Below are 27,627 nucleotides of genomic sequence, written 5' to 3'. Positions count from 1 at the left end.
ATCGTTCAGTTTAAATGTTCAGGTTAAATGTTCAGTTAAAATAAGTTTAAACGTTCAGTTTCAATGTTCGGTTTATATCAGTTTAAATGTTCAGTTTAAATGTTCAGTTATAATGTTCAGTTTAAACGCTCAGGTTAAACGCTCAGGTTAAATGTTCAGGTTAAATGTTCAGTTTATATCAGTTTAAACGTTCAGTTTAAACGTTCAGTTTATATCAGTTTAAATGTTCAGGTTAAATGTTCAGTTTCTATCAGTTTAAACGTTCAGGTTAAACGTTCAGGTTAAATGTTCAGTTTCTATCAGTTTAAACGTTCAGTTTAAATGTTCATTTTAAATCAGGTTAAATGTTCAGTTTAAATATTCAGTTTATATCAGTTTTAACGTTCAGTTTAAACGTTCAGGTTAAATGTTCAGTTAAATTCAGTTTAAACGTTCAGGTTAAACGTTCAGGTTAAATGTTCAGTTTACATCAGTTTAAACGTTCAGTGTAAATATTAAGTTTATATCAGTTTAAATGTTCAGGTTAAATGTTCAGGTTAAATGTTCAGTTTAAACGTTCAGTTTAAATGTTCAGGTTAAATGTTCGGTTAAATTCAGTTTAAACGTTCAGTTTAAATGTTCAGGTTAAATGTTCAGTTTAAATCAGTTTAAACGTTCAGTTTAAATCAGTTTAAACGTTCAGTTTAAATGTTCAGGTCAAATGTTCAGTATATATCTGGTTAAATGTTCAGTTTAAATATTCAGTTTATATCAGGTTAAATGTTCAGTTTAAATATTCAGTTTATATCAGGTTAAATGTTCAGTTTAAATGTTCAGTTTAAATGTTCAGTTTAAACGTTCAGGTTAAATGATCAGTTTAAATCAGTTTAAATCAGTTTAAATGTTCAGGTTAAATGTTCAGTTTAAATCAGGTTAAATGTTCAGTTAAAATCAGTTTAAATGTTCAGGTTAAATGTTCAGTTTAGATCAGTTTAAACGTTCAGTTTAAATGTTCAGGTTAAATGTTCAGGTTAAATCAGTTTAAATGTTTAGTTTAAATCAGTTTAATCGTTCAGTTTAAATGTTCAGGTTAAATGTTCAGTTAAAATAAGTTTAAACGTTCAGTTTCAATGTTCGGTTTATATCAGTTTAAATGTTCAGTTTAAATGTTCAGTTATAATGTTCAGTTTAAACGCTCAGGTTAAACGCTCAGGTTAAATGTTCAGGTTAAATGTTCAGTTTATATCAGTTTAAACGTTCAGTTTAAACGTTCAGTTTATATCAGTTTAAATGTTCAGGTTAAATGTTCAGTTTCTATCAGTTTAAACGTTCAGGTTAAACGTTCAGGTTAAATGTTCAGTTTCTATCAGTTTAAACGTTCAGTTTAAATGTTCATTTTAAATCAGGTTAAATGTTCAGTTTAAATATTCAGTTTATATCAGTTTTAACGTTCAGTTTAAACGTTCAGGTTAAATGTTCAGTTAAATTCAGTTTAAACGTTCAGGTTAAACGTTCAGGTTAAATGTTCAGTTTACATCAGTTTAAACGTTCAGTGTAAATATTAAGTTTATATCAGTTTAAATGTTCAGGTTAAATGTTCAGGTTAAATGTTCAGTTTAAACGTTCAGTTTAAATGTTCAGGTTAAATGTTCGGTTAAATTCAGTTTAAACGTTCAGTTTAAATGTTCAGGTTAAATGTTCAGTTTAAATCAGTTTAAACGTTCAGTTTAAATCAGTTTAAACGTTCAGTTTAAATGTTCAGGTCAAATGTTCAGTATATATCTGGTTAAATGTTCAGTTTAAATATTCAGTTCATATCAGGTTAAATGTTCAGTTTAAATATTCAGTTTATATCAGGTTAAATGTTCAGTTTAAATGTTCAGTTTAAACGTTCAGTTTAAATGTTCAGTTTAAACGTTCAGGTTAAATGTTCAGTTTAAATGTTCAGTTTAAACGTTCAGTTTAAAAGTTCAGGTTAAATGTTCAGTTAAATTCAGTTTAAACGTTCAGTTTAAATGTTCAGGTTAAATGTTCAGTTTAAATCAGTTTAAACGTTCAGTTTAAATGTTCAGTTTATATCAGGTTAAATGTTCAGTTTAAATATTCAGTTTATATCAGGTTAAATGTTCAGTTTAAACGTTCAGGTCAAACATTCAGTTTAAACGTTCAGTTTAAACGTTCAGTGTAAATATTAAGTTTATATCAGTTTAAATGTTCAGTTTAAATGTTCAGTTTAAATGTTCAGTTTAAACGTTCAGTGTAAATCAGTTTAAACGTTCAGGTTAAATGTTCAGTTTAAATGTTCAGGTTAAACGTTCAGGTTAAATGTTCAGTTTAAATCAGTTTAAATGTTCAGTTTAAATTAGGGCTGTCAATCGATTAAAATTTTGAATCAAGATTAATTGCATGTTTGTCCATAGTTAACTCGTGATTAATTGCAAATTAATTTTTACCTGTTGTAAATGTACCTTAAAGAGAATTTTTTTCAAGTTTTTAATCCTCTTATCAAATTGGGAATGGACAAATATGCTTCCTTTATGCAAATGTATGTTTATTATTACTGCAACATTTCAAAACAATGACAAATACTGTCCAGAATATTCTACAGAATAACCTCAAAGGTACTGCATGCTCAAAACATATGCTGAAAGCAGAACATGGCAGTCATTGCATATATCAATGATTTCTGTGAGAAGCACATCACATGTAGACTTACTCAGTCTGGATTACCCTCTTTCTAGATGCTTATTTCTTACTTCACTTTGCTTTGCTTTAGTCCCCTAACACACCTGCACCTCTGCTCTCCGCACAGCTGCTGGCCCCTCCCCCTCTGTCTGTCTGTCTGTCTGTCTGTCTGCTGTGTTGACTGTCTTCATTAGCAGTCTGTTTCATTAAGTCACAAAAGTTCAATATTTTCTCTCGCAATTCAGTTCTCACAGCACGTGAGCCGCGTGTGCACGAGGGACCTTATTTATGACGTAGCGATCAAAACGATCAACCTTTTATAAGCTTTATAAACAGAAACAATCAATGCATTTACAATAGGGACATAAAGAGATACACAGTATGTGTGCGGACAGAGATCGTCCTGGTGTCCTGTGACTCTGTCACTGTTTCAGTGCTCTTCCTCAACAAGGAGAGCAGGCGAACGACCGTTCATTTGGAGAGGAGTTGTTTAATTGCACAGAAATGTGAAGCAGCAGCGGTGCCGCGGCAAAATGTACGTAGCGGAAACACTGCCGGTGATAACTCCGTTCACATCGACAGGAAATACAAATAACTTTTGTCTTGTCCAGAGAACCATCGAGCAGGGCTTTGAGGCTGAATGTGCCATTTAAAAGTTTGTTTCTGCATGCTAACCACAACATTGCGGCCGCATCGCTTCCTGATTTATCAAACTACGGAGCGGACGAATGTGCGTTAACGCGTTATTAACTTAACGTTAACTTTGACAGCCCTAGTTTAAATCAGTTTTAATCAGTTTCAATCAGTTTCCTGTTCAGTCTCTAATGATCTTTCGTCTCTCTGTGTTCAGACGTCTCTCCACCACATAGAGGAGGTGCTGATCCTGGCTCCTCCCTGCAATTCCTCCTTGTCTCCTCTTTTCAATGTTAAACCAACAGCGCCCTCTTCAGGAGACAGGGGGAGCCACACATGTCCATCAACAGAGCACAGTGAGGAGGAGAGCGACACAGAGAGCTCAGGAGGAGAAGGAGATTATAAACAGAGGGCAGCCGCTAACCTCCTCTCTTCCTCCTCTTCATCTTCGTCTGTGTCAGCTCCTTCATCACCTCCCAGCTCCTCCTCACACTTCCCATCAGACTCCTTCACTTCTGGAGCTCCATGTTCAGTGGAGACAGCACCGTCTGCAAACCGTACTCCTCCCTTACAGACACTCACAGACACACACAGTCCTCCTGCAGGAGGAGGGAAGGAGGGGAGAGTCAGCCTCAATGTGAACCTCCTCACTCTGACCTTCGGCAGACATCAGGAGGAGGAAGAGCAGGAGCCGGAGTCCTCCTCTAACATCACTCCATTCCTGCCCAAACAGAAAGTCAACGTAGAAACAGTTTCCTGTCCTGATGATGATGATGATGATGATGATGATGATGAGGAGGAGGAGGAGGCGGAGGAGGAGGAGGAGGAGGAGTCCTCTGGATATATGGGGCGATAAAGTCTCCTGCAGGAGGTCCTGCGAGTAACAGACAGAACGATGAGTTTCAGGATGAAAGTCAGACACACTCCAGCTTCAAACCAGATCTGCAGCTAATGACTCCCTGCACGATTAATCGATTGAACAAATGATTAATCGATTGATCATCTCTTATCAAACCAACAGTTCAAAAACTTTTTCAAAAATGACAAAAAGCTGAAAAATCTGAAGTTAACAAATCACACAAACAATTTATTGTTAAAATATTTGATTTATATTCTTTGGGTTGATTGATTAATCTTTGAATCAATCTAAAAGTTTGGACTGACCCGTGCACGTCAGGTGTTTATTTCAGGATCCCCCTGCAGGTTAATCGATTCGTATTCCAGAGGTGATCACATGGTTTCATATAAACTCCTCAGTTAAACATACCTTCATTTTCATTTGTGAAACACGTCAGAAAACTACACGGCCATCAACATCTCATTAGATCATATCCTTCCAGTAATGACGTTATCAATGCAAATGTTTGTTTTTATTGACCCTTTATTTTAGAAAAGCAGAGCGAGGAGAGCGAGACAGCAGCACCAAAAGGTCCACGTTAAAAAGAAAAACTCACAAAACCGTGTCAAAGTAATCCAGATGAAAGAGACTCTGAAGCTCTGACAGGACGACGAGAACACAAGTTCACAAGTGAAATCGTGATGGATGAAAAAGATTTCTGACAATTCAAAACGAAAATGTCATCAATTTGATGATAGACCCTCCCCTCTTCCTGGTCTGTGTGACTCTCAACGGGAGCATCAGTGACTAAATGAACTTCATGCTGTTCTGAAGAAGACTTGAAACTAGAGACTGAGACCATAAACTCATTAGGAACATGTTTACTGAGGGAATACATCAGGAGAGGAGGAGGAGCATGTTCTCATAGACTTCTATAGGATTACACCTCTTTTAAACCAGTGGAGTCGCCCCCTGCTGGACATTAGAGAGAATGCAGGTTTAAGGCAGCCAGAGTCTTATACACAGTCTATGATCACTTCATGGAGCTGAAAGTGAATCTGTGGAAACAAGAAACAAAATGGTTGTAAAAACAGTTTGATGCTTTTAATGTTTTTATTTCATTTTATTCTTTTCACTGAGAATGCAGAAAGTGTGTCTGTGATGTGTAACGGGACAGAGTCAGCCAGCCAAAGAACCATGTCACATTTCAGGTTTGAATGTTTGTACAGTTTTTATAATTCAAATGAATTTCACATGTTTTTATGTTTCACATTATCAGCGGTGCACATGAGCCTGTGAGAGAACCATCAGTGTATTAGTTTGATGTTACTTTTACTTCTGCACTGCATCAGGATATAAGGGCCATACATATTAACATATGAACATATTATTACTGCACGTTACAGGAAAGAGCCTACTGTATTAAACTGTATTAAAGTGTGTTTATATTAAAACCTCAGTGAACTCTGATTAAGTGTTTGAAGTGTTCACTGATGGCCGATCGTCTGTGTCGACAGATGAAAACAAGGTAAACCACACACACACACACACACACACACACAGGTTTAATGTGTGTGTGAGTTGTGTGATCAGTATGCAGGCAGGATCTGAGCGGTGAAAACACACAGGGAGGGACTTCTGTGGAAACAGAAACTCAGCCCCCGCCTCCTCTATATGTTTGAGCTACGAGCTGAACGCTGCAGCTTTAACGTCCTGGAGGAGGATGGAGCTGCTTCTTCTTCTTCTTCTGCATCAACAGCTCGGTACGAGGGCGGGGGGGATTAAGATAAGTTAAGAGACGATAAGATCAGATAGTACTTTATTGATCCCCAGAGGGGAAATTCGGTTGTGGCAACAGCACAAAGACAAGAAGCAAGAAGGCAAATACAAATAGGAATAGATAGAAATGAGATTAGAGGTAAACAAGTGGTACACAAAGTGACATAAGACAATGATATGGATTATTAAGTCAATAACAGTGTATATTACAGCAGCAATGTAATGTAAGACTGTGTGTGTGTGTGTGTGTGTGTGTGTGTGTGTGTGTGTGTGTGTGTGTGTGTGTGTGTGTGTGTGTGCGCGTGTGTGTGGACGTTTGCAGAAGTAAACTCAGTAACCGTTTAACTTTGCACTGTGAGCTGGTATTCAGCAGATTTTCTGTTTATTTAAATGTACACACACACACACACACACACACACACAGATGTACACACACTGACACACACACACACACACACAGACGTACACACACTGACACACACACACACACACACAGACGTACACACACACACAGATGTACACACACTGACACACACACACACACACACAGATGTACACACACACACACACACACACACAGACGTACACACACACACACAGATGTACACACACTGACAAACACACACACACAGATGTACACACACTGACACACACACACACACAAACACACACAGATGTACACACACACACACACTGACACACACAGACACACACACACACACAGATGTACACACACACACACACACACACACACACACACACACACACACACAGACACACACACAGACACAGACGTACACACACTGACACACACAGACGTACACACACACACACAGATGTACATACACACGCACACACACACACACACACTGACACACACACAGATGTACGTACATACACACACACACACACACACAGATGTACAGACAACGAGAGTTGTTTTTTGTTGCCGTGGTAATGAAACACGTATTTTTTATTTAGTTTAAAATCGTGGTATCGTGAAAACGCTCGATAGGGGGGAACATTCATTTAATCTTCTGTCTTCATGTTGTGTGTGTGTGTGTGTGTGTGTGTGTGTGTGTGTGTGTGAGATGCAGAGTTTTTTTTGAATGATGTCTTCCTGTGAACTCAGCAGGTGTGTGTGTTCCGCTCCCCCCTCCCTCCAACGTCTCCATCTCCTCCTTCAACATGGAGCACACGCTCAGCTTCCTGCCCGGCCCACAGAGCTCCCCCCACACCCGCTTCACTGTTCAGACCCTCAGACTCAGGTAAACAGGTAGACCCAAGAGCTCAGGTAGAGACCCCTCCCTCAGTGCTGTGTGAGACTGACAAACAGGAGCTCTGACTTTGAGTGTGTTTGTACTTTTTGTTTGTTTTCTCGTACACAGTATTAGCAGGTTTAGCCTGTTAGCCTGCTAACACTTCAGTAAACACAGAGTAGAGCTGTGGCTGATGGGAATGTTCTGACTTCTGTGTGTTTAATCTGAAAGTAAACAGCTCAAACTAAAGATTATTTCTGTTATATTTTATGATTCAGTTTCTCAGAGGTCAAAGTGACGTCAGAGCAGCAGTTCAGCACCACAGACTGTATTTACTGTCACAAAGACGTTATTGAAGCCAGAGAAATCTTTTTATTTCATCCGGCGACAGGAGCGAAGTCAGATGATCAGTTATTCGTATTTATCCTGACAGTCATGAATGTTCCATCGTCCCCCTGATGGAGAAGTAATCCACTGGAGGAACAAACAGACGGTTTAGTTTCAGTCAGGAGGAGGTGAATAATGATTTATCTGGATCTGTGACAGGCTGCTGCACTGTGAATGTGGTGATAGTCCAGAGTGTGATGCTGCGATACACATCATGATACACGGGTTATTATGAGTCAGTATATTGTGACATATTGTGAAACTAGCCAGATTTTCACTTCTTATTCAGTGATGGCTTAAGTTTCCTTCTGATGCTCTCTGAGCTGTCAGCTTATTCTAACAGCTCCAGTTTCTATCAGCAGGAGGATGTCGTGGAGGCCAGTTGCTTCTTGTTCTGAGCTGACGGCTGGACAGACGTGTGACCTGACCCGAACCTTCAAGGACCCCTTTGATTACTACCAGGCCCGCGTGAAGGCCTTCACCTCCAGCCAGACCTCCAACTGGTCCGAGTCAAGAAACTTCCAGCCTGTGACAGACAGTAAGACTCCATCACACACATCACAGATGATATATGACCATGTTTGTAGTGATCCTGTAGTGATCCTGTTGTGATCCTGTATCGCTCTTGCAGTGATCCAGTAGTGATCCAGTATCAATCTGTAGTGATCTTGTCGTGATCCTGTATCTATCTTGTAGTGATCTTGTATCGATCTGGTAATGATCCTGTAGTGATCTTGTAATGATCTTGTAGTGATCTTGTAGTGATCCTGTTGTGGTCTTGTAGTGATCCTGATGTGGTCTTGTAGTGATCTTGTAGTGATCCTGTAGTGATCCTGATGTGGTCTTGTAGTGATCTTGTAGTGATCTTGTAATGATCTTGTAGTGATCTTGTAATGATCTTGTAGTGATCTTGTAGTGATCCTGTTGTGGTCTTGTAGTGGTCTTGTCGTGATCCTGTAGTGATCTTGTAGTGATCTTGTAGTGATCCTGTAGTGATCCTGATGTGGTCTTGTAGTGATCTTGTAGTGATCTTGTTGTGATCCTGTAGTGATCTTGTAGTGATCCTGTAGTGATCTTGTAATGATCCTTACTCTTGGTCTGTGTCTCGTCAGCTGTGTTGGGACCTCCCGATGTGTCCGTTTCCGGCTGTGGAAACTGTCTGCTGCTGCAGTTAAAGTTTCCGGCCACAGAAGGGCTCCTCAAAGACCTGTACAGGAAGCTGGTCATCCAGGTTAAGAGGACCAGGGACGGTGCACAGGTGTGTCAGGTATTCATTACTATATAAGAACAATGTGCCAATAAAAATTGGCACAAATTTACCAGAAAAAAAAAGGATATTATTATTATTATATTATTTTAATCTGAATCTGAATCAGAAATACTTTATTTATCCCCAGGGGGAAATTCAGGAAATCATATATTTTATATTATCTGGGTATGAAGCCGTACAGTTACCATAAAAACACAGACACTCTCTGAGGTCAAAGTTTTAAATTTACAGTAGAGTAAACTGTAGTTATTCGAGCAGTAAATGTAGTGCCATGACTGTTGAGTTGGTTTAATTGTCAGTAGTTTGTGTCATTAAAAAACTGCAGGTGAACTTTGATCCTCTGTGTTTAAAAAAATGTTTTTAGTCTTTTTTCTGTTTTCATGGAGACGTTTTATATATTTTTTTAGATTAAAAAAGTGTTGAGAAAATACCTTTTGGAGGATGTTTTTATGTTTTATAACTGTAAACACAGTTTGTGTATGTGTCACATTCAGTTTAAACAGTGATGATGATGTTTGTTCTCCACTGACAGACTCAGCTCCACCATAAAAGACATTAATCATTTTATTTACATGCAAATCACAGTGATTAATATGTGTGTGTGTGTGTGTGTGTCAGTTCGTGCTGAGCATGCCCTATACAGAACAGACGGTGATCTCGTACCTGCAGAGAGGTGTGGAGTACTGTGTGAGTGTCAGTGTGAGCGCTCTGGTTACCTCCACCTCCATCTCCAGTGAACCTCAGTGTGTCTTCACCAGCAGGTCTCCAACTGAACACACAGCAGGTATGTGTGTCTGCTATCTGACACACCTTATAACACACACACACACACACACACACACACACACACACACACACACACACACAAGGAGGAAGAACACGGGGAAACAGGGGGAAACATGAACTAAACAGAGATCCAAAGTATGCATAACATGACAGTTTTTCCAAAGTATATGTGCAGATACTTGTGTAAAGCATACTTACAGATACTTGTGTAACGTATACTTACAGATACTATGTAAAGTATACGTACAGATACTTTTGTAAAGTATACTTTTAGATACTTGTGTAACGTATACTTACAGATACTATGTAAAGTATACTTACAGATACTTGTGTAACGTATACTTACAGATACTTGTGTAACGTATACTTAAAGATACTTGTGGAAAGTATACATATAGATACTTGTGTGGAGCATACTTATAGATACTTGTGTAAAGTATACATACAGATACTGGTGTAAAGTATACTTACAGATACCTTTGTAAAGAAATTGTAGATACTTGTGTTAAGTATACTTACAGATACTTGTGTAATGTATACTTTCAGATACTTGTGTACCGTATACTTACAGATACCTTTATGAAGTATATGTATAGATACTTGTGTAGAGTAAACTTACAGATACTATGTAAAGTATACGTACAGATACTGGTGTAAAGTATACTTTAAGATACCTTTGTAAAGTATTTGTACAGATACTTGTATAAGGTATACGTACAGATACTTGTGTAGAGTATACGTACAGATACTTGTGTAAAGTATACATACAGATATATTTGTAAAGTGTACATACAGACACTTGTGTAAAGTATACATACAGATACTGGTGTTAAGTATACGTAAAGACACTTGTGTAGGGTATACATACAGATACCGTTGTAAAGTATACGTACAGATACCTTTGTAAAGTATACGTACAGATTCTTGTGTAGAGTATACGTACAGATACTTGTGTAATGTATACTTACAGATACTTGTGTAACGTATACAGATACCTTTGAATTTGTACAGATAATTTTGTTAAGTATACTTACAGATACTTGTATAAGGTATACGTACAGATACTTGTGTAAAGTATACGTATAGATACTTGTGTAGAGTATACTTACAGATACTTGTGGAAAGTATACGTACAGATATCTTTGTAAAGTGTACATACAGACACTTGTGGAAAGTATACGTACAGATACTGGTGTAAAGTTAGTAACAGATACTTGTGTAAAGTATACGCACAGACACTTGTGTAAAGTATACATACAGACACTTGTGTAAAGTAAACATACAGATATTGGTGTAAAGTATACGTACAGACACTTGTGTAGAGTATACTTACAGATACTTGTGGAAAGTATACGTACAGATATCTTTGTAAAGTGTGCATACAGACACTTGTGGAAAGTATACGTACAGATACCTTTGTAGAGTATACGTACAGACACTTGTGTAAAGTATATGTACTGATACTTGTGTTAAGTATACTTACAGATACTATGTTAAGTATACTTACAGATACTTGTGTAAAGTATACATACAGACACTTGTGTAGAGTATACTTACAGATACTTGTGGAAAGTATACGTACAGATATCTCTGTAAAGTGTACATACAGACACTTGTGGAAAGTATACGTACAGATACCTTTGTAGAGTATACGTACAGACACTTGTGTAAAGTATATGTACTGATACTTGTGTTAAGTATACTTACAGATACTATGTTAAGTATACTTACAGATACTATGTTAAGTATACTTACAGATACTTGTGTAAAGTATACTTTCAGATACTTGTGTACCGTATACTTACAGATACTATGTAAAGTATACTTACAGATACTTGTGTAATGTATACTTAAAGATACTTGTGGAAAGTATACATATAGATACTTGTGTGGAGCATACTTATAGATACTTGTGTAGAGTATACATACAGATACTGGTGTAAAGTATACTTACAGATACCTTTGTAAAGAATTTGTACAGATACTTGTGTTAAGTATACTTACAGATACTTGTATAAGGTATACGTACAGATACTTGTGTAGAGTATATGTACAGATACTTGTGTAAAGTATACATACAGATATCTTTGTAAAGTGTACATACAGACACTTGTGTAAAGTATACGTACAGATACTGGTGTAAAGTTAGTAACAGATACTTGTGTAAAGTATACGTACTGATACCTTTGTAAAATATACTGGTGTAAAGTTACTTACAGATACTTGTGTAGAGTATATGTACAGATACTTGTGTAAAGTATACATACAGATATCTTTGTAAAGTGTACATACAGACACTTGTGTAAAGTATACGTACAGATACTGGTGTAAAGTTAGTAACAGATACTTGTGTAAAGTATACATACTGATACCTTTGTAAAATATACTGGTGTAAAGTTACTTACAGATACTTGTGTAGTGTATATGTACCGATACCTTTGTAAAATATACTGGTGTAAAGTTACTTACAGATACTGGTGTAAAGTATATGTACAGACCCTTGTGTCAAGTATATCAATCAATCAATCAAAATTTATTTGTATAGCGCCAAATCATAACCAGGGTTATCTCGAGACACTTTACAGAAAAAGCAGGTCTAGACCGACTCTTTGTTAAGTTATTTAAAGAGAGGCCCAACATCAATCCACCATGAGTAGCACTTAGCAATTCGGCACATTGGCAAGGAAAAACTTCCTTTTAACAGGCAGAAACCTCGAGCAGAACCAGACTCATGTTGAACAGCCATCTGCCTCGACTGGATGGGCCGAAAATGGGATAGAAGGAGATGCAGGATAGAGACAGGCAAAGAGAGCAACAACAACATATGTTCTTGTTACCACAACAACATATGTCCTTGTTACATGAACAACAACAGACACATACTTATGGTTGCAATGCCAATAATAGTGGTAGACTAGGGTGAAGATTGGCTAAATAAATAAATAAATAAATAAATTAGCGAGAGAAGCAGAGTAATGATAAAGGCTGAGGTAATCGTAATTGTAACAGTTGAAGTCAACAGGTCTACTATTAGCATTAGCAGCAACAATAATGATACTATGGGGAAGGCTGATGTTAGTAGTTGTTGCAGTCGAGCAGGTCCACAGCAGCAGGTGGTCTGCAGCAACGATCCTCAGGAACCTTCAAGACAAGGGAGCACAAGAACTCCCGGGAAGATATGTGGTTAGTAATGTTAATGGGACCAGAAGATACAGAGTTAATGAGCTGCATTAATATGACAGAGAGAGAGAGAGAGTCAGAGAGAGAGTCAGAGAGAGAGGAAGAGAGAGAGAGAGAGAGAGAGTCAGAGAGTCAGAGAGAGAGAGAGAGAGAAGCTTGGTGTGTCAGATCCCCCCGGCAGTCTAAACCTATAGCAGCATAACTATGGGCTAGTCCAAGCCTGAGCCAGCCCTAACTATAAGCTTTATCAAAGAGGAAAGTTTTAAGTCTACTCTTAAAAGAAGAGAGGGTGTCTGCCTCCCGGACCTTGACTGGTAGATTGTTCCAGAGGAGGGGGCCCTGGTATATGTACAGATACTGGTGTGAAGTTACTTACAGATACTATGTAAAGTATACTTACAGATACTTGTGTAATGTATACTCACAGATACTTGTGTAACGTATACAGATACCTTTGTAGAGTATACGTATAGTGTACGAATTGCTAAGTGCTAGTCATGGTGGATTGATGTTGGGCCTCTCTTTGAATAACTTAACAAAGAGTCGGTCTAGACCTGCTCTTTCTGTAAAGTGTCATACAGATATCTTTGTAAAGTGTACATACAGACACTTGTGTAAAGTGTACGTACAGATACTTGTGTAAAGTATACATACAGACACTTGTGTAAAGTATACGTACAGATATCTTTGTAAAGTGTACATACAGTGACTTGTGTAAAGACTACATACAGACACTTGTGTAAAGTATACGTACAGATACTGGTGTAAAGTTACGAACAGATACTTGTGTAAAGTATACATACAGATACCTTTGTAAAGTATACGTACTGATACTTGTGTAAAGTATACGTACTGATACCTTTGTAAAATATACTTGTGTAAAGTTACTTACAGATACTGGTGTAAAGTATACGTACAGACACTTGTGTCAAGTATATGTACAGATACTGGTGTAAAGTTACTTACAGATACTATGTAAAGTATATATACAGATACCTTTGTAAAATATACTGGTGTAAAGTTACTCACAGATAATTGTGTAAAGTATACTTACAGATACTTGTGAAACGTATACTTACAAATACTTATGTAACGTATACAGATACCTTTGTAAAGTATACGTACAGATACTTGTGTATAGTATACATACTTTACACACACACAAACACACACACACACACACACACAAACTTTTTTATTATCAGGGTTTCGTTAATCCTGCAGACTTTCTGATAAACTAAGAACTGTAAAGCTTGTTGGTCTGATCTGTGTGTGTGTGTGTGTGTGTTTCTTAGTGGTGCTGGTGTTCAGCCTGCTGGGAGTGCTCTGTGCACTGCGCCTCCTGTCCATGGGTCTGCTGGGGTTGAGGGCTCAGGGGAGCTTAAGGAGATGCCGCCTCAGGTAACACCCAGGGCTATTTCACAAAAGCAGAATTCATAAATCCAGGAGAAGAGAAAAAGAGAGGATTGATTGAGTCTGGCTAGTGCATCCTGGTTTAATCCTTTTCACGTAGGCCATGCCACGCTGAACAAGTGCAACTAGGTCAAACCGGGTGGAAGTAATTCTCATAAATATGCTTTCATTGTTTTCTTTAAAAGACCATTGGACCGATCACAGATTTACTGATGCTCAAATGGAAAAGATGCAGCATACTTCACACCCATCGAGCAAGAGCTACTAATGGAAGTTTGTGATGAGGTGAAACACATAATATTTAAAAAAGGAAACACCACTGCTATAATAAAACAACAAGAAAACACACGGCAGACTGTTGCGGACCGACTGAATGTGCAAGTAGCCTAAAAATAGCCGATACATTCACCAACCACTACTCTTAATTAAAACTGTCATGGTTATAAAATACAAGCAATTACTTGTCATTAAGAATTGAGCAGTGAAAGTTAATGTTACTCAGGAAATGTACCATCAAGATAAATTACAACCACTCATCCACAATGCTACAAAATATTACGACCCTGGACAGCATATATGTAGCTATATTATGAGCAAACCTCTGTCTCTCTGTCCCTGTCTGTGTGCGTATGTTATAAAGACAAAAATATTCTGAATAATTGGTTTTACAGTGCAATGGTGTAGCGGGTCCGACCTGTCTCAAAAAACCCTTTCCCGTTGGAAAGCCCTTCTCAGAATAAGTGCTTCATCATCAATTACATTATTTAAAGAGGGCACGCCATTGTAACGGACGAAACACATGTAGCCTATGTAGGACTTTATATACTGCCCTAATCACAGACTTCAATGACTACAACTTAGCAACTTGTCAGCCATTTCTGATCAACTGCAATAATATATTCATCAAACTTCTAAGAACAAAATTAACAAGTCTATATAAGCCCAAACAGTAACAATGACTATCACAAGAACAATTATGAAGATTATAATGTCACAATGTTAAAATAATAACAGTATGGTACTTAACTGAATGGCAGTATTGAGTATTTCAATGCAGAAATACACAGACCACATAAGAACTTGGAATAGCCTAACTGTAATAAACATGTTGGTTTCTGATCGCAGTGACTGCCGAGTGAACTGATAACTGGTACCAGGATTAATCAAGCCTGGCTGTTAGCCTGGTCTGGAGCAAGCTAGTTGCACAGAATAAATCTCCATGGTAACTTATGTGCCTTCGCTTTAGTGACACCGAGTCACAACTAAATTCAGCCAGGATCGCTGGAAAATCCTGGCTTAATCCGCTATCTAGGTTTTTGTGAAATAGCCTTCTGGTGGGATGTTACCTGTCCTCAGTATGAAGGGTCAGACACACCTGTCCTGTTTACATCCAGATTCTTACATGTTTTATATGTTTAATTTGTTCAGATAAACATCCAACTGTCAACATATCTACACACACTCTGTGTTACAGGTGTGTCTATCCTCCCCTCTCTGTCTGTCCATCTCTCTCTGTCTGTCTCTCTCCAGTTGTACCTCCTCATCCCCGGTCTGCATTGAAGGACGTTCCCCACCTGACGTCTCCTCTCAGGCTTCCTGAGCTCCCAAAAGAAAACTCTGATAACTGACAGACAAGAGGAGAGACAGGAGGAGAGACAACAGGATAGACAGTGATATAGACAAGAGGAGAGACAGGAGGAGAGACAACAGGATAGACAGTGATATAGACAAGAGGAGAGACAGGAGGAGAGACAGTGATATAGACAAGAGGAGAGACAGGAGGAGAGACAGTGATATAGACAAGAGGAGAGACAGTGATATAGACAAGAGGAGAGACAGGAGGAGAGACAGTGATATAGACAAGAGGAGAGACAGGAAGAGAGACGGGAGGACAGAACACTGTTCTGTTCACAGAGAGCCTGTGATCCTGTCAGTGTTTGAACTCTGATGACATCTGAGACTGTCAAAGAGATGAATGAGAGACAGACAGACAGACAGACAGACAGGAAAGTGACTGTAAGTCAAAGTGACTGTATACTCTACTTTGAATGACCTGTAAACTTTGAATGACCTGTATACTTTGAATAAACTGTAAACTTTGAATAAACTGTAAACTTTGAATAACTTTATTCTTTTTTTCAGACCCTGGAGGATCCATATCGCAAAACACAAAAAACAAACACACACACAAAAAAAAAAAAAATACAAAGCCTTCCCAATGTTCAATGTCTAACATACAGACATGTTCGCAAATGATTCCACAGTCTGGAAGAAAATCTGACAGAACTGCGTACAGGGTTAGCCAGAACTGTAATCTCACTGCACACACTGGGTCTCATTCATGAAACGTGAGCTGAACGAAGTTGTGTGTAAACTGTTCGCAGACGGAAATGTACGTGCATCTCCGCATTCATCAATATTTTAGTAGCTCCGATCTTCTCATAGCTACTAACAAAATCTACACGTGCTGCTGACCACGCGTAGTGCTTGTGTAAATTTAAGAATGCACATAAATAATGCTGGTCACTATTGGAAATTACAATTTTAATTCATATTGCGCTCTGTTATGAACACAATACGCAGATGCCTTTGAAACACGTGATATAGCCTAAACATGACAAACAATTAAAATATAACACATTTAGAAAATTATTTGAGACAACACGTTTGTTTTTTTGTTTTTTTTGTGTGGCTCTTTGATCATCTGAAAGAAACCTTTAATAAATCTGATTTGAAAAATATTTAATTTACGTTGGCTGCAGACGGACTTATTTGGAGCTGTATGAAACAGAGCTTTAGGCGATGCATACAAAACTGCTGTGGGCTATATGTTATCCGTATCCTTTGTTACAATAGATGTTAAATAGCTCTACACTCGACAGCCATCACTGATTCAGATTTGATCCATTACGCACAATATAACATTTCTGGTTTCCCGTTTCCACTTCATTCAATCCGGAGAGAAAACCCCACAAATGAATCTTCTGTTTGTTTGGTGAGACTGTACGACCTAGGTTAAACTACACTGACCACTAAGCTATCAGTGATGGTTTAATGTATTATGATACAACACTTATCACCTTACCATCTGGGTTTGATGTTGACTCCAGTGGAGGCATGTCGCTGTCTCCGTCAGGTATAATTCCTGACAGAGAGGTCTCCCCAATTATGCCAGCGATGCGCTCGTCTGCAGCTGATAGTTGTGACTGTGAGCCTCCTCCTCCTGTGGCTGATGTATTTTTTTTGTGCTTATGTGTTTCTTTGCCTCCAGTTTCATGTGAAACCATTTACGCTTCACCTCGGACACGGTTCTGTGGACTACAGAGACAACATTAACGGCATCTGTCACCTCCCTCCAGGCCTTCGCTCTGCCTGTCCCTGTCACACCACTGCTAACAGATGAAAATAAAATGTGTTTTCTTAACTCCACTTCACCCAAAATTATTTCTATCTCTGCTTCGGAAAAATTATTTTTTCTTTCTCTCTCTTTCTTTGTTTGTGCCATGACTGACAGGTCGACTGGATGCATCTACACCTCCTTATATGGTGGTCATTGGCAATTCATGGGCGTGGATTTATGCTAATAGCTGATTACCGGGAGCGCGCTGTCACTTTACGGTGGATTGGCATTCCTGATCATACACGTGTGTTTACGATCAGATCTGAGTTTCCCGCAGTGTTCATGACTCCGGAGTAGGTTTTTAGTAGCGTAGGCTTTTATGTGCAAATCTACGCACACGTTTACTAACGTTCCATGAATGAGACCCACTGAGTGCAGTGCCAGACAGATGGAAGTCAGGGAAGGTTGACTGTCTGTCTTCTCTACTTCTGACAATCATGATCTTACTCTTTTTAGCGTTTATTTTATATCATAATCAGCAACATTGTCACAACTGAACAAGGACTTGAACCCAAATGCACGACTCAGGAGGCAAAAGTAAAAAATAAACAAATCTTTAATTATTAAAGTGCAACAGAAAATCACTCACAAGGAGGAAAAAGATAACTATTAAAGAACAACAGAAAATCACTCACAAGGAGGAAAACCTACTAACAAAACCAAGGGCTTGACAAAGTATCAAAATAAAAGTACAAAACCTGACAAGACGGGCATGGAGCAAATGCTGACAATTCCTGAAGTGATGACGGCACGGAGCTGGTTTACTGGCACACGAGACAAGACGAACTGGCAACAGACAAAGGGAGACACAGACCATATATACACAGGGTAATGGGGAACAGGTCGAAACAATCAGGGCAGGGAAGACAATCAGACTGGCGGGAAAAACAGAAGGGGCAGGGCAAGTTACCTGAAACGAGAGGAGAGTAGAATTTCAAAATGAAGCAGGAAACCATAAGACAACATAGACACAAGACATTTAAACACCGCCAGTTTTCTTGGCCATGACAGTACCCCTCCCTCTAGGGACGGCTCCTGACGGACCAGGCCTCTGAGGGTGACTGTTGTAAAAGTCAGAGATGAGATCAGGGTCCACAATGAAGCTCGCGGGGACCCAGGAACGTTCCTCAGGACCGTAACCTTCCCAGTCCACCAGGAATTGCCTGCCCCGGCCCCTGTTGCGCACAGCAAGAAGTTTCTTAACCGAGTAGACTGGGCCACCGTCTACCATCTGGGGGGGTGGAGGGGGTTTTGCTGCAGGGACCATGGGGCTCTCCTTAACTGGTTTGACCCGGCTGACGTGGAAGGTTGGGTGGACTCTCAGGGACCGAGGCAGACGCAGACGAACAGAGGAGGGGCAGATGATCTTAGACACAGGAAATGGACCCACAAACCGTGGAGCCAGTTTCCTGGAGACATCATGGAGAGGCAAGTCCCGTGTAGAGAGCCAGACTTTCTGGCCAGGTTGGTACACCGGAGCAGGTCGGCGCCTCCGATCGGCAGCCCTCTTCATGCGGTCCACACTGCGTAGGAGGACCTTGCGGGCGGCTGCCCAGATGCGGTGGCAACGCCGGACCATGGCGTGAGCTGACGGGACAGTGATCTCCCTTTCTGCCTCAGAGAAGAGAGGGGGCTGGTAACCGAAGACACACTGGAATGGTGACATACCGGTGGCTGAGGTGGGGAGGGAGTTGTGGGCGTATTCCACCCACACCAGGTTCTTGCTCCAAGAAGCCGGGTTCTGTGACACCAGACATCGAAGGCATGTTTCCAACTCTTGGTTGAGACGTTCTGTCTGGCCGTTAGATTCTGGGTGGTACCCAGAGGTGAGGCTGACGGTGGCTCCAATGAGTTTGCAGAACTTCTTCCAGAATCTAGAGATGAACTGGGGCCCCCGGTCTGACACGATATCCTTAGGAAATCCATGGATACGAAACACATGAGTCATCATAACTTCCGCTGTCTCTTTGGCAGAGAGCAACTTAGGCAAAGGAATGAAATGAGTCATCTTAGAGAATCTATCCACCACTGTGAGAACAGTGGTGTTACCTTCAGAGACTGGGAGCCCCGTGACGAAGTCCAGAGAGATCTCAGCCCAAGGACGAGTAGGGATGGGGAGTGGCTGCAGCAAACCCATCCGTGCTCCGGAGGAGGTCTTGTTGCGGGCGCAGATGGGGCATGCCTCCACATACTCCCGGACCTCTTGCTCCATGGAGGACCACCAAAACCTCTGGGAAATGGCGTGCATGGTTCTTTTGACACCCGGATGGCAGGTGAGTAGCGAGGTGTGAGCCCAATGGATCACCTGTGGACGCATAGTAACAGGGACAAACAAGCGATTCACTGGACAACCACTAGGTGTTGGGTTCTCACCATTAGCTTGCTTCACCTCAGATTCTATTTGCCAAGTCACCGCTCCAACCACACGGTTCAGTGGTAGGATGGGCTCAGGTTCCTTGGCAGTAGGCTCGGGGTCAAACAGACGTGACAAGGCGTCGGGCTTCGTGTTCTGGGACCCCGGCCTGTAAGACAGCACAAAGTTAAAACGATTGAAAAACAATGTCCATCTGGCTTGACGGGAGTTCAGTCTTTTAGCTTTGCGAATGTATTCCAAATTTTTATGGTCAGTCCATACAACAAAAGGATTCTGCGCCCCCTCTAGCCAATGTCTCCACTCCTCCAGAGCCATTTTGACAGCCAGCAACTCACAATTCCCAACATCGTAATTCCTCTCAGCCGGCGAAAGCCTCCGAGACAGGAAGGCACAGGGGTGAAGCTTGTTGTCCTTCTCAGAGCGTTGGGAGAGGACCGCTCCTGCCCCATCATTGGAGGCATCCACCTCCACCACGAACTGTCGGCTGGGATCAGGAACTGTGAGGATGGGGGCGGTGGTGAAGCGTGTCTTAAGCTGCTGGAAGGCCTCCTCAGCTTGAGGGGACCACTGGAACGGAGTCTGTGGAGATGTGAGGGCATGGAGAGGTGCTGCTATGGTGCTGAAGTTTCTGATAAACCGCCTGTAAAAGTTAGCAAATCCCAAGAATTACTGAACCTTTTTGCGGCTATCAGGTGTAGGCCACTGAGCCACAGCGCTAACTTTAGCCGGATCCATTTGCATCTTTCCAGGGGCTATGATGAAGCCAAGGAAAGATACAGTGCCGGTATGAAACTCACTCTTTTCAGCTTTAACATACAACTGGTTCTCCAGCAACCTTTGGAGGACCTGGCGTACATGGCCAACATGAGAGTCCGAGTCTGGGGAATAGATCAAGATGTCATCCAAGTAAACATAGACAAAGTGGTTCAGGAAGTCTCTCAGAACATCATTGATCATGGCTTGGAACACCGCAGGAGCATTGGTTAAACCAAATTGCATAACTAGGTATTCATAATGACCACTAGGTGTATTAAAGCCTGTCTTCCATTCATCCCCCTCTCTGATACGAACCAGGTGATAAGCATTTCTCAGGTCCAATTTGGTAAAAATCTTTGCTTGTTGAAGCTGATCAAAGGCAGATGACATGAGTGGCAGAGGATACCGATTTTTAATAGTGATGTCATTAAGTGGCCCATAGTCAATGCAAGGTCTGAGGGACCCATCTTTTTTCCCCACAAAAAAGAACCCTGCCCCTGCCGGAGATGAAGAGGGGCGAATAAGGCCAGCCTTTAATGACGACTCAATATATGCCGTCATGGCCTCCCTTTCAGGGCCAGAGATTGAATACAGTCTACCTCTAGGAATAGGGGCCCCAGGGATCAAGTCAATGGGGCAATCATAAGGTCTGTGAGGAGGAAGAGAAGTAGCCTTACTTTTGCTAAAAACTTCCCCCAGCTCATGGTAACATTTCAGAACTGATATCAGGTCAGGGGGTTCAGGGTCTGTGTCAGGATGAACAGAGACAGTGTTAAATACAGGTTTCATACTCAAATCATGACATGACTTAAAACACTTCTTTGTACAACCCTCAGCCCAGTTCAAAACTTTCCCAGTACTCCAGTCAATGTGTGGGTTATGTTCCTTTAACCACGGGAAGCCCAGAATAAGAGGGTACTGGGTAGAATGAAACAAGTGAAAACACATGAGTTCATGGTGGTCACCTACAATGACTTTGAGAGGTTCAGTCTTATGAGTCACTTTAAATATCAAGCTCCCGTCAAGAGCACTGGCCTCTAATGGCTGGGATAATTGTTCAGTGTTCAAATAAAGTTTTTGGGCAAAATCCCAGTCAATGAGACTCTCATCAGCCCCTGAGTCAATGAGCACCCCAAGAGAAATCGTGGTGTCGTGATGTTTTACCTTGATATCCGATAAGGCTCGGGGAGGGAATTCAGAGGAGGAGAAACGGCTCACCAGTACCCTCCCGACTACTGGCGAGCCTGCCCTTTTGCTGGACACGTGGCGAGGAGATGACCTTGCTGCCCACAATAGAAGCACCGTCCTTCCTGCAGACGGCGACGACGCTCCTCTGTTGACAGTTTGGCTTGTCCCAGCTGCATGGGTTCCTCCTGCCGAGGAGCCGGTGGAGGGAAGCGTGTAGGGCTCTGCCAAGTGGCTGTAGAAGATGCAGTATGGGTTCGATGGTGATCAGCCAAAGATGTCATCTGGTTGCGGTTCTGTTTGCGCTCCTGTAAACGGTTGTCAGTTCTTATGGCTAGAGTTATGATGGCGTCTAGGGAAGATGGTAGGTCCAGAGGCACTAACAAATCTTGAATCTGGTCAGAGAGTCCTTTAAGAAAGACATCATAAAGAGCCGTGGAGTTTCATCCACTGTCAGTGGCTAGGGTCCGAAAGCGGATGGCATAATCACAAACTGAGTCCATACCTTGTTTGATGTTACTCAGTGCACGAGCTTTCTCTCGGTCGGATGAGGTTGGATCAAAAGCTCCCCTCAGAGCCTCTATGAATTCATTGAGGGACCCACAGATTGATGAACCACGAGATCACTCAGCCGTAGCCCATGCCTTCGCTCTCCCGGTGAGATGGGAAACCATGAACGCCACCTTGGACCGTTCTGTGGGAAATGCTGATGGCAGGTGTTCATAATACAACCAATCTATTTTCCCTACATCAATGCCATCATCCACAGGCAACAACACTGGTACATTGCCTGTGTTCTACACCTTAAGAAAGGGTATATGGTCCTTATTAGCCAGATCATAATCAATTTTATCACATCGATGGAGTCATGGGCATCCACTGTACAAAGGCAGGGTTCTAGCCGGGAAGTAGAGTGCCAGGCCTCGCTGATATAAGTTTAACTGTCATTTGGCAATAGTACCTTACTAGATGACATCAGTCCACTGTCTGAACAAAACTGAATTAAATGATGACCAAATAAAGAGTTGGCATCAGTTACATCAGCATTCATGTCCCCAACAACATAGATGCAGGTAGAAGGATTGTCCTGTATATAAGACATGATAAAGCCAGTCTACTGAGGTACTCATCCTCATTTTTTATGCACTCATATGGTGTATAGACATTCAGAATTGTTATCTTGTTATCATTACAACACAGCTCAATGCCAAGAGCCCAGTCAACTCCCAGTCTTATAACATTAACCAACTGGTCATATTTTTTATTCCACATCGTGGCTACCCCCCCCCTGAAATCCTCCTCCGGACCACTTTAGCACTTAGGTCAGTTGTTGATTCACCTGCCCCATGAAAGTCCCTATGTATAGAATTTAGTCCTTCCAGGTCTTGTTTGGCCAGAAACGTCTCCTGGACACACAAAATGTCACATCTCTCCATCAATTTGTCCACAACAACACGGCGTGATTCATCAGTTTCCCTGTGGCCAACACGCAGCCCGCGCATTGTAAGACACCACACAGATGTTCATAGGGAGATTAGTTCATATCATAGCAGCTACTATGCAGACTGGCTCTCGTGTGGAGCTGCAGGTGTACCATGGCAATTCAGTTCACTCCCCCCCTCATTACCAAAAACCTTGGGGCCAACAAAAGTCCCGGCGGGCCAGAGTTTTGGATCGTACATATCAGCAACATTGTTACATTCAGCGGTGATGTGAAGTGAGCCGTACCTGCTGCGGGCCGACTCGATCTTTCGACACGTCACTGTTTCATTCTCCAATTTCTCAGATAAATAGTCACGTAGTGTGTCTGCATCCAGAGCGGGAGAAAACCTAGTGGCAAACACATTCACCAGCTTTGTTTTCACCACTCTAATGTTGCTCTCAGTACCGGTTCCAGTTATTCATTCCTCTGCTCACGTTTCAAGTGAGCTGTTTGTCGTGGGGTTTTGGTGGCACAGTTGCTTTAAGGGACCCCGACTTCTGCGACCTTCTTTGAAAACAACGCTCCACTGTGGGGACTGTAGTTGTGATCGTGGCTCGATGTTACTGCTACATCCAGGAGCTCCTGTTGTTAAGCGGAGCCCACCAGCCCCTTCACCCCCCTGCGTGAGGTGCTGGCGATTCCGGGTGTCCTGTCCCAGGAGACGAGACTTCCCAGCGGGAGGCATTGTTGACTCCTCCTGACGAACAGGGCCTACTAGCCCCGCACCCCCTCTCGTGCGGTGCCGGCAGTCCCAGGGTCGTAGTCGGATGTGCGGTGCGTCTCCACCACAGTCATTCGATTCTCACTTACTTCTACCTGTGTTTCCAATGCCCTCCTCAGGCCAGAGACTTCTTGGCTCAGCTGCTCCACTCGACTAAGCAGCGCCGAGGCGTCCATATTACCAAACCCGACAGGTGGCAGTTCATCAAGTAATGTGAAACAAGCCGCGGAATATTTTCACCGCACTCATTTAGAACCTTCAGACAGGCCTTGATATTATTCATGTCCTTCTGTGGGCCTTTGTGTGCGACACAGCGTAGCGTGGTATTTGGGCATACATCAAACAGAAGCCGCTTGGACTCCTCAATCCACTCAGATGAAAACTTGTTTGTCGTCAACAGAATTTCATCATGGCTTAGTGTCTTCATTTTAACCAGGATAAAGTTTAACAGTTCATCTTCCACTATCTCCTTCCCATTATCCGTCTTGTAAATTGCGGGTTTTGTGCAAGGGCAAGCAGAGCCTCCACCAGCAGCACCCACCGCCGGCACCATCTTGTTCTACTTCCTACTAATAACTGTAAACTTTGAAGAAACTGTAAACTTTGGATGAACTGTAAACTTTGAATAAACTGTAAACTTTGAATAAATGGTGAATGTAATTATTCAGTTTTTCATTTTCACAATAAACACAAGAACAGGTGTTTTTGTTTGTTATGATACAAATACGTTTCTTTCCTGTCATTAACGATAACCTGATCCGGAGGTTTATTGTGTTTTATAGTGTGTAATATCTCATAAATGGTAAACGGTAAATGGACTGTACTTCTGTAGCGCTTTTCTAGTCTTTGCGACCACTCAAAGCTGCTTTTACACTACATATCACATTCACCCATTCACACACTGATGGCAGAGGCTGCTATGTAAAGTGCCCAACTGTCAAAACAAAACACAGGAAAGACAACCATTGTCAATTAGTGTCCTTATCAACCGATTCTTGTTGATTTCCTTTGTTTTGTCTGAGCGTTGTTCAGTCCATAAGAAAGTGTTTATTGGTTAATCCCTTGTTAGGGGGTCCATGGCCCATTAGAGAGGTAGAGGGGTTGTTGCTGTTTAACCCCTGTATCTTCTGAAAGGTCATTTCCTGAGGTGTCTGGGGACCTGGGATATCACCGGGAAGCATCACTTTTGTCATCTTTATGACTTTGAGTGCAAAGCCCATGAGGAGGTGTCAGGACGTCTGCTCAAACATCCTCCCTAGGTTTATGCACTAATGTGCACATACATTCCTATCAGAGACTTTAGGAAACATGTCACAGAAATATAAGTCTAACACGATAATGTAAAATAATTGAGGTAATAGAATACGTATTAATTAAGGTTTCGGACAATAGGTTTAGGAATGGTCTGTTTCTTGAACAACTGAAATTCAGAGAGTCACAGAACTGTAGTATCTGTAGGCAAAGGGGGGATGAGGGGGAGAGTGGGCAGATAACACTCATCCTCTCTGTACATTTAGAATCAACAATCAACATTAATTCAGTCCAGTAACTTCAGTTGGTTATTACACATAACATATTAGTAAATCTACATTTTAATCATAAAGTTCTTTATTTTCATACAGTTTTTGGATATCTCCATCTTGTTGCTCGAGTGAGTCTTTTGATGTTAGCCAGAAATCAAGGAAAGTCGGCCTCCTACAAGAGCCATAAATTAGCTGGCTTCACTTGTCGTTATTGACCCAGAGGTCATGTGAACAGGAAGAAAAAGATTCCGTTTTTGTGAAGGAGTTAATGATTTTAATTTTTCATCATCAGATCATCCGCTACATCTGATTTAAAATATTATTGTCTGTTTTCAGCCAGTGGACTGAATCTGTAAATTAGCTTGTAGCTTTCTCTGCTGAAGCTAACAACATGTGAGACATTTAAATTCCCCTGCTGCTCCAGACACACCCCTCAACAAAATCTCACAGAGATCAGAGTAAAGCTTCAACAGTATCAAGCTATCTACACACACTGGGTCTCATTCATGAAACGTTAGTAAACGTGTGCGTAGATTTGCACATAAAAGCCTACGCTACTAAAAACCTACTCCGGAGTCATGAACACTGCGGGAAACTCAGATCTGATCGTAAACACGCGTGTATGATCATGAATGCCAATCCATCGTAAAGTGACAGCGCGCTCCCGCTAATCAGCTATTAGCATAAATCCACGCCCATGAATTGCCAATGACCACCATATAAGGAGGTGTAGATGCATCCAGTCGACCTGTCAGTCATGGCGCAAACAAAGAAAGAGAGAGAAAGAAAAAATAATTTTTCTGAAGCGGAGATAGAAATAATTTTGGGTGAAGTGGAGTTAAGAAAACACATTTTATTTTCTTCTGTTAGCAGTGGTGTGACAGGGCCTGGAGGGAGGTGACAGATTCCGTTAATGTTGTCTCTGTAGTCCAAAGAACCGTGTCCGAGGTGAAGCGGAAATGGTTTCACATGAAACTGGAGGCAAAGAAACACATAAGCACAAAAAAAATACATCAGCCACAGGAGGAGGAGGCTCACAGTCACAACTATCAGCTGCAGACGAGCGCATCGCTGGCATAATTGGGGAGACCTCTCTGTCAGGAATTATACCTGACGGAGACAGCGACATGCCTCCACTGGAGTCAACATCAAACCCAGATGGTAAGGTGATAAGTGTTGTATCATAATACATTAAACCATCACTGATAGCTTAGTGGTCAGTGTAGTTTAACCTAGGTCGTACAGTCTCACCAAACAAACAGAAGATTCATTTGTGGGGTTTTCTCTCCGGATTGAATGAAGTGGAAACAGGAAACCAGAAATGTTATATTGTGCGTAATGGATCAAATCTGAATCAGTGATGGCTGTCGAGTGTAGAGCTATTTAACATCTATTGTAACAAAGGATACGGATAACATATAGCCCACAGCAGTTTTGTATGCATCGCCTAAAGCTCTGTTTCATACAGCTCCAAATAAGTCCGTCTGCAGCCAACGTAAATTAAATATTTTTCAAATCAGATTTATTAAAGGTTTCTTTCAGATGATCAAAGAGCCACACAAAAAAAACAAAAAAACAAACGTGTTGTCTCAAATAATTTCCCAGCTGGCGAGTGCTCCTCCCATGACGTGGCTCCACCACCTTCTGCCCCTGCTGCTCCTGCTGCACCTGCTGCACCCAGGTACCGAGGCCGAAGAGGTGATCCGGCTGTCCTTACGGATGAGGTCCCGAGGAATCAAGAGGCTTTACTTACAGCAGCTAACCAAATGAACACATCCCTCCAAGAAATGAACACCAGCTTGAAGGGAATCTGCGAGGCACTTTTAAAGCGTTATCTTGTATCGTGTGATGTCTGTGGTTATCCTGGGAAAACACTTGAAACAAGATCATCAAGCTGCTCTCTTTTATTCTGATAATTAAATGTAGCCTGTTTGTGAGCATGACATTAAAATGAACTGATGTAGCCTACTGAAACA

General features: G+C 41.3%; 1 protein-coding gene across 2 annotated transcripts in view; it reads left to right on the top strand.

The window, feature by feature from the left end:
* The window catches only part of LOC138608238 (interferon alpha/beta receptor 2-like), a 36,752-nt gene extending 20,147 nt beyond the window's left edge, over window positions 1-16,605 (top strand). Inside the window, exons 8-13 of one of the 2 annotated variants that reach the window (XM_069680772.1) lie at window positions 7,047-7,182; window positions 7,910-8,098; window positions 8,673-8,818; window positions 9,449-9,614; window positions 14,092-14,197; window positions 15,740-16,605. In XM_069680772.1, the coding sequence (XP_069536873.1) occupies window positions 7,047-7,182; window positions 7,910-8,098; window positions 8,673-8,818; window positions 9,449-9,614; window positions 14,092-14,197; window positions 15,740-15,809 (813 nt within the window). In that variant the 3' untranslated portion in view covers window positions 15,810-16,605. Of the gene's footprint in view, window positions 1-3,514; window positions 5,606-7,046; window positions 7,183-7,909; window positions 8,099-8,672; window positions 8,819-9,448; window positions 9,615-14,091; window positions 14,198-15,739 lie in introns of those variants that run through there. The other variant, XM_069680773.1, reaches the window with a different exon arrangement.
* The last annotated feature ends 11,022 nt before the right edge of the window (window positions 16,606-27,627 follow it).

Source organism: Semicossyphus pulcher, unplaced genomic scaffold (genome assembly GCF_022749685.1).
Source record: "Semicossyphus pulcher isolate SPU_LCO1_2020_fin unplaced genomic scaffold, fSemPul1.0.p SCAF_41, whole genome shotgun sequence".
NCBI lineage: Eukaryota > Metazoa > Chordata > Actinopteri > Labriformes > Labridae > Semicossyphus > Semicossyphus pulcher.
Note: the sequence above shows the minus strand (reverse complement) of the source record. Positions and strands in the feature narration are given on the sequence as shown.